This window comes from Arabidopsis thaliana, chromosome 2 (assembly GCF_000001735.4).
Source record: "Arabidopsis thaliana chromosome 2, partial sequence".
Taxonomy (NCBI): Eukaryota; Viridiplantae; Streptophyta; class Magnoliopsida; order Brassicales; family Brassicaceae; genus Arabidopsis; species Arabidopsis thaliana.
The window spans coordinates 16,618,142-16,626,167 of record NC_003071.7 but is presented as its reverse complement, the minus strand read 5'-3'; the positions used below and the strand labels follow the sequence as shown (position 1 = coordinate 16,626,167).

Sequence of the window (8,026 nt, the reverse complement as noted above, 5' to 3'; positions counted from 1 at the left end):
TTGCGTTTTGGCGGAAAATGTTGAATGTCGTTTTTGGCACGAAAATGTTGAATTGCGTTTTGGCGGGAAAATGTTGATTGTCGTTTTTGGCGGGAAAATTTTGAATGTCTTTTTTGGCGGGAAAATGTTGATTTTTTTTTTGGTGGTAAACTGTTAAATCGCGGTTTAGGAGAAAAAAATGTGAAATCTTTTTTGACAAAAAAATGTTGATTCACTTGAAAAATGATTTTAAAAAAAATCGTGGGTACCCATAACCCAATGAGGTAAACCCATATGTGTTTTATTTATTTGGATACCCAGCCCATTTTAAACCTGTGTTTTATTTCCAGAAAAAATAGATCTATGAGCTTAAAATTTTATGTGTGTTTTGGGTACCAGTGGATTTTAACCCATCATTAACATCTCTAGGTACGGTACTCTAGTGGTGGCCTACATTGGTTGATAAAGTCATAAAGTCAATATCGTTTAAACATGCAAATGCAAATTTTATGGACCGGATTAAGTCGGAATGATCCGTATGTTGAGGCTTGAAAGAGCCCATCAATGCAATGGAAAATAGTCGTCTCTTTTCTTTTCCTTTCTTTTCTTTACGATCATAAAGTTCTCTTTTTTTTTGGGTGAATATTGTAAAGGTTTTGAGTCATTCTTTCCAACTCAATTCCACGTTTCTCATCTCTCAAGGCTTTTTACTACAAAAATCTTTACAGATACAAAGTTAGAGATTTATAACAACTTGGATAAGATGTCTCATGCATGAGATAAGAGAAAGTAAATTCTTGTATTTTAGGTGATTAAAGGAATAAAGACATATGCAGCATTTTTGCATCGGCTACTCAAACTCAGCTAAATTCTTCGCTATATATATATACTTTATTTTGTTACAATAATTGTATCAGACTAATACAACTTGATCCATGTGTAGGAAAGTTTCAATAAGATTGATCGTTTTTATGTTACCAAAAATAAAAAAAGATTGATCGTTTAAAAAGTCATTCTTAACAAGAAATAAATACTTGTTGAACTAGAAGTCTAGAACAAATACATTTGTTCAGACATTTTAAATTGTAAGATTAATTACATTCACAAAAAAAATTGTAAGATTAACTGAGGAATATAATGATGTAATAGGAAACTAACGCAAATGCTTAAAATGTTTTAACATTTTCATGATGAAAAATAAGTAAACATCTTTGGGGGTATAGATACTTAAGATAAAATATATAACTTGACAAGAAAAAAGAAAAGATAAGCATTTTCTTTAAATGAGAATTCCCAAAAACAAGCAGCCTTAATAGAAAATAAGTTATGGATCGTCCATACAGAGATCGACTTTAGCAAGTTGATAAAGAAATGGTCAGATCTCAAGGTGGAAACTGTTGCTGAAAAAAGCTAGATTTGATCTGATGCTGTCTTTAACCCAAAATATTAATTTGATCCCAAAAAAAAGGTAATTTAATCGAAAGAAAGAACTTAAACATGACAATAGGTTAGGCTTTTGTTCTGTAAAAATTGGGTGTCTGATTCCACTTTGAAGCCTCTCTTTCACCTTTGCTGCGTCATCACCGGTCACGACCTTCCTATAGATTGATGCCTCAAATTATAAATAACAATATTATTATTGGTCCGTCGTTTGTAATGTCATAAAAGCTTAATTCCCATTATAAAGTTGTCTGTGGTAACGTTGCAAAAGCGCATCTTTATCGTGTATTAGAGTATGACCTTTGTTAATACGCCCATATTATGTATAGTGCAAACATTGTTATACTACTTCTCATGGATTCATGAGTCGGATATTTGAAACCCAAAAACAATTACAAGAATCATACAAATTTTGAAACTAAAGTTTTAGTTAAAAAATAAAATGACATATCTTCAATGTAGCTATAGATTCATTAAAAACTCGGTGAGGGTATGAGACCATAAAAACAAAAACAAGGAAAATTTAACAAAACCAAAGTTTAAAGGCAAATAGTTAGAGCCGATGGAACGAGCGTCTCCATCAAAACCCAAAAAGAAGAATTTTTTTTTGCTTTCGTTTACAAATCTAACTTTTTGGTTTTTCTCCCCAACAAAAAAAAAAAAAATAAAGTGTAAAAAGAGAGAAGCTTAAAAGGTTTCAACTATCTTCCTCCTCCCCACACCGTTGCTTGAAGGATTCTTCCGCCTCAGCAAAAACCAAAAAGACAAAAATATTCTCTTAAAAAAACATCTCTTTCTCTCTGTTCCTTTCCTTTCAGAAGCTAAGCATCTCTTCCTTTTCTTTTTCTCTTTTAATTTTTTTTTGCCCGATCTCTTCTGCAAAGATTCTCTCTTTCTTTCTTCTCTTTTCATTTATGTTTTCATTCTCTAATAACAAATTGTAATGACTTATAACTTCTTCTTCTTCTCCCCTCTTCCTTCTTCTTCCTCCTCCTCTTCTCTTCTTTGCTTCTCTCTCCGGCCGTCGTTTTCGCTTTACTCACACGTTTTCAAGTATATTTAATCACGTGGGGGCCATTTTTCCATCCTCATGGATTCTTCTTCCTCTTCCTCTTCTTCTTCTCCTTCTTCTTCCTACGGTGTTGCTCGTGTCAGCCATATCTCCAATCCTTGCATCTTCGGTGTGTTTTCTTTTCTTACCAAATTCTATTCTTGAGACTAAATATTAAAAGCGTAAACCTAACGTTTTGATGATTACAGGGGAAGTTGGGTCGTCATCTTCGTCAACGTATAGAGATAAGAAATGGAAGTTGATGAAATGGGTGAGTAAACTTTTCAAGAGTGGCTCGAATGGTGGTGGTAGTGGTGCTCACACTAATCATCATCCTCCTCAGTTTCAAGAAGACGAGAATATGGTCTTTCCTCTACCTCCTTCTTCTTTGGTAATTATTTTCTTAATTATACTCGTTTAATTTGAAACATCTTTTCTTTGAAAAAATATTTCTATTTTAATCTACACACAAATACTATAGACATGTGATTTTTCATATTAAAAGCAATATACAGAAGACATGTGAACATACACTACTGTTTTACTTTTTTTTTTTTTGCTCGAGTTGTTTGAAACAAATAACATGGGTCATGTACATTCTGTAAAATTGTCACATCTTTGAATGAGTCGGTCCATTTTGTATTTTATTGTTGTCATGAGTCTCGTTGGGTTTTGATGCTCAAATTGAGATGATGTGACAATGTGGCCTTGAGCACTATTAGGGATAACAAAAATAGGTAGAAAATGGTTTATAAGGTTGGTTCAATAAGGAGTATTTATTAGTGGCCGAAGTTGAGATATTTTCGATTCATTTTCATGTATTATTCGATTAGATTCCAAAGTTACATAATTACTATATTATTATATGCTTTAATTTGATTGTTTATTAAGATTTATTTCTTAATTCTGTATAATCAAAATATTTCAACTTTTAAAAGTTAAAATGAACTACCTAGCTCATTGTGGTTAGGAATATAATTTTAATCCATGAATGAAATAGATAAACTGAGGTGGCCTATTTTGATACCTTTTTTTTTTTGTCAACCTGTTTTGATACCCTTATGCATGGTGGTGGAAAATTATTTTTATCTGAAATATGCTAATTTGTTTCATCAACTATTTTCTTGATGCCATTTCAATATTTTTTTAATGGTCATGTCAACGAATAAACGAATCACAGGATGATCGGTCAAGAGGTGCACGGGACAAAGAAGAACTCGACCGTTCAATTTCACTTTCTCTAGCTGACAACACGAAGCGCCCACATGGTATTTCTATCTACTTTCATGAATTAAAGTATTTGTTAGCAAAAAAAATTGAAGTTGGTTAAAAACGTTATTTCTATTGCATTAGAGAATGAATTTTAATTATGAAATAAATCGTGCAGGGTATGGTTGGTCTATGGATAACAACCGAGATTTTCCAAGGCCTTTTCACGGTGGCTTGAATCCATCATCTTTCATTCCACCTTATGAGCCTTCCTATCAATATAGACGAAGACAAAGGTACAACAAAACACATTCTCATAGTGAAACAAAAAAAAAATATTCCTATCAAAAGTAAAATAAAAATAAGCTGTTTATTGTAGCATTATTTCAAAAATACCTACGTCACGAATTTCCAAATAAACCTTGGTTCGAACTTTTAATCGTGACATTGCAAATTATGGAAACAAACTTAATATTTTCATTTCTTGAAACTTGATTTCATGATCAACTATCGTAGAGAATATAATTTATTTTGCAGCCATTTCCAAGTGCACATTGGTAACGTGGTTTACGTGATTTTTAGCAGAATATGTGGCGGTTGCAATAGCGATATTGGATCGGGGAACTATCTAGGATGCATGGGCACATTCTTTCATCCTGAATGCTTCCGTTGCCATTCTTGTGGTTATGCTATCACTGAGCATGAGGTATACATATATGCACACATATATATATATATAATAATCAATATACTCTTAATTTGTGTTAATGTCCTTCTGAAGTGACTAAGGTTGTGTGTTTTGTCTTCTCTCTTGATTCAAGTTCTCTCTGTCAGGAACCAAACCCTATCATAAGCTTTGTTTCAAAGAGCTTACTCATCCCAAATGCGAAGTTTGTCACCATTTTGTAAGCAACGTTACAATCACCTTGAAATTTTTTTTAAACATCATATATTTTTATATTAGTTCCAATTCCATATTCTCTCCTCAGATACCAACTAATGATGCTGGCTTGATCGAGTATCGATGCCATCCGTTTTGGAACCAAAAGTATTGCCCGTCTCACGAATATGATAAAACTGCTCGTTGTTGTAGCTGCGAACGTTTGGAGGTAATCAAATACAAATAATTTAACTATTGATGATAAGTCCATATCTATTCTTTTTTAGCAAATTAATTGTGTTTTTTTCTTTCTATGTTGTGATCATGTAGTCATGGGATGTGAGATATTACACGTTAGAGGATGGGAGAAGTTTGTGTTTAGAATGTATGGAAACCGCGATAACCGATACTGGAGAATGTCAACCGCTTTACCACGCTATAAGAGACTATTACGAAGGAATGTACATGAAACTTGATCAACAGATTCCTATGCTTCTTGTTCAAAGAGAAGCTCTCAATGATGCTATCGTAGGAGAGAAAAACGTAATATCTTTTAGCTTATACATAACCATTTTTGTTATAGTTTCTCTCAGAATACAATAAGAGTTAATCCTAGATATATCTGTATGTTTCACAGGGATACCATCACATGCCTGAGACAAGAGGTTTATGCTTGTCTGAAGAACAAACAGTTACAAGTGTATGTCTCTTCCTGGAAAGTTACTTGAAATTTTGATTCTAAACAGTAATTTTATTTTGCTCTGTTTTTTATTTTTTGGTTCTTCACAGGTTCTTAGAAGACCGAGACTTGGTGCTCACCGTCTTGTTGGTATGAGAACTCAGCCTCAAAGGCTTACACGCAAATGTGAAGTCACAGCGATTCTAGTTCTTTACGGGCTCCCGCGGTACTACACTACTCACTCAATTCTCAAATTCCCTTTTCGACAGTAAATGACTACTAACCTAATCACTTTTGTGGATGAAGATTACTGACCGGAGCAATTCTCGCCCATGAGCTCATGCATGGATGGCTAAGGCTTAATGGTACATACTGTAAGATTTATTTGGAGGTCACACATGTATTAATCAATCTGTTAAGAGTCATTATTTAATATCAAAACCTAAGTGGTCACCTTAGTATAAAGTAATTTTCAATCACTTTCTTGTCTTACACGAAAAGTAGGAGGAGGGGAAAACTAGGTTTACGGTTGTTCGTTTTTTTTTTTTGTTAGTTAACATTAATATGATTTTGTGTTATATGCTACATCTGTTTTGTTAACTATAACTATCAGCATCTTAAATTCTTTTGATTTCTTGTTTCTATTAGGGTTTAGGAACCTTAACCCTGAGGTAGAGGAAGGAATCTGCCAAGTCCTCTCTTACATGTGGCTTGAATCTGAAGTTCTCTCAGATCCTTCAACAAGAAACTTGCCTTCAACATCATCGGTGGCCACATCATCATCATCATCCTTCTCGAACAAGAAAGGAGGAAAATCAAACGTGGAGAAGAAACTTGGAGAGTTCTTTAAACATCAGATAGCTCATGATGCGTCTCCAGCTTATGGAGGAGGTTTCAGGGCAGCAAATGCAGCGGCTTGTAAGTACGGTCTTCGTCGAACACTCGATCATATCCGCTTAACTGGAACTTTTCCTTTGTGATCAGATTTAATGTTATGTGTCATCTTGCTATATGTTCTTGATTTGGATTTGATGGATCACACAGCGTTTGTGTTAACTTTAAATAGAATCTCAAGACAGACTTTATCTCCCCTTGGATTTTGAATGGGGATATTTGTTGCTTGGAGATTTTATAAGAACAATGACTGAATACTAATAACAAAAAAAAAGGCTTTATTTCCAAAGAAAGACCAAAGAAATTGCTGATGAATGATAATCAATATGTTTCCAAAATCTTAAACTGGAACAAGAAGAAATTACTACTTAAAACCAAGTCATAAAGAGCAGCTCCTTGAACACATTTTGGCATAAACAGTAAAAAAAGAAAACAAGAAAGCGTTAGACATAGGTATCGATCAAAGACTTCCTCATTTCACTACCGACGAAATCAGGCTGAGATTGGACTAGTTTGAAGATATTGTTAACAACAGAGAGCTCTACTGCAGTAGTATCTGACCCACAGAAAGCGGTCCAATCGTTCACAGTCAAACCCGCGGATATAACTTGGCTGCCACGGTTCACGGTTCCTGCAACCAAAGGCACCTGAACAAGATTCGCTAGCTCGACCATTTCTTCCACGTTGGTATTTGAGTGAACCTGTACATCATATTAGCTAGTCAGGTGATTTTCTAGTGAGACAAATGCCACAAAACAAAGACGAACCAAAAGAATGGGTGTTTTTTATATAGTTGTCTACTAACCATTCCACCATTATTGGATAAAGAACAATAACTTCCCACAAGTTCGTTATTCGCAATGGTTTGGCGATAAACTTCAACACCAAGAACATCACTTATTATCTCTTCGGTGTCTTTCTCGAGCTTTGGATGCACAAGCGCGACATAGTCATTGCAAGCTATAGCGTTTCCAAGTGCACATATAGGTTCTTCAATTCGTTGGACTACAACTTCATCAGGCAAACTATCTCTCAAATGTTGAAGCTCTGTTCACATTATAAAATAGTCCCTAATTAATAAAAAGATTATTACAATAACTATATGAACTTGGAATAGTGGAAACCAAATCACCTTGGTCTGTAATGGTGTGAGACAGAAGAAGTCCGTTTTTGTTTCCGACACATAGACTACCAATAGTCCCTGATCCTCCTATGGAAGTAGTAACAATTGGGATAACACCTTTTAACTTCGACTCATAACCACTACAAATAAATTAATTAAAATTACAAGTCATAGAAAAACCAAACTTGTACGTGAAAACTTAATTAGACAATGTGAAGACTCAAGAGTGTATGTATGTATATATACGTGAAGAAGTTTGCGGAGGCAGATGTTGCGGAAACGAGACAATAAGCATTTGTGAGTTTGGAAAAGACACCAATTTCGCAATTATTGTTATCATATTGAAGACCTGCCAAAAACAAGAACAGAAAAAAAAAGAACAATCCTGTAAGCAACTTGAAAAGAAAGCATCGTATAAAAAGCTAAAGCTTAAGGGAAACTCACGAGTCGCCATGATATGGATCCAACAAACACCTGCGGAATTAAGTAACACGAAAACCTAATATGAGATTATGAATTTCAATACAGATCCAAGGCAGAAACAGAGAATGAAAGATTTAGGTTTTCGGATCATTGGTTATGCTATATTGAAAGATTTAGTTTTAAGGTTTACCTTGTCGACAAATCGGAACAAAAAGTGACGGAACGATAGGAAGAGACCCTATTCTCTCTTCCGAAAACCCTATTTATATATCAGAAACTTGGAACAAGCTTATGCTACTTATTTCCATTTATTAGTTTTGGTAAATAATAAAAAAGTTAAAAATTAAA

General features: G+C 34.2%; 2 protein-coding genes across 5 annotated transcripts; one reads left to right on the top strand and one right to left on the bottom strand.

Annotated features, from left to right (window-relative positions):
- Positions 1–2,017: 2,017 nt before the first annotated feature.
- On the top strand, positions 2,018–6,425 carry DAR2 (DA1-related protein 2). Of its 4 annotated transcripts, none has more exons than NM_001336800.1 (12): positions 2,018–2,600; positions 2,680–2,834; positions 3,651–3,738; positions 3,858–3,975; positions 4,265–4,385; positions 4,501–4,584; positions 4,669–4,788; positions 4,890–5,102; positions 5,197–5,259; positions 5,349–5,464; positions 5,545–5,603; positions 5,887–6,425. In NM_001336800.1, exons 1-12 carry the CDS (start codon positions 2,510–2,512, stop codon positions 6,216–6,218), a joined length of 1,560 nt encoding a protein of 519 aa, NP_001324811.1. In that variant the 5' UTR covers positions 2,018–2,509; the 3' UTR covers positions 6,219–6,425. The 4 variants fall into 4 exon arrangements, with proteins under 4 accessions (NP_001324811.1, NP_001324813.1, NP_181513.3 ...); NM_001336799.1 differs by having other exon boundaries at positions 2,680–2,861; positions 5,545–5,612; NM_129542.5 differs by having other exon boundaries at positions 2,131–2,600; positions 2,680–2,861; positions 5,887–6,419.
- On the bottom strand, positions 6,418–7,942 carry eIF6B (Translation initiation factor IF6). Its single transcript, NM_129541.3, has 6 exons — positions 7,869–7,942; positions 7,700–7,729; positions 7,502–7,604; positions 7,265–7,395; positions 6,938–7,179; positions 6,418–6,833 (listed from the first exon to the last, which is right to left on the bottom strand). The coding sequence occupies exons 2-6, from the start codon at positions 7,707–7,709 to the stop codon at positions 6,576–6,578; spliced, it is 744 nt and encodes a 247-aa protein (NP_181512.1). The 5' UTR covers positions 7,710–7,729; positions 7,869–7,942; the 3' UTR covers positions 6,418–6,575.
- Positions 7,943–8,026: the final 84 nt, after the last annotated feature.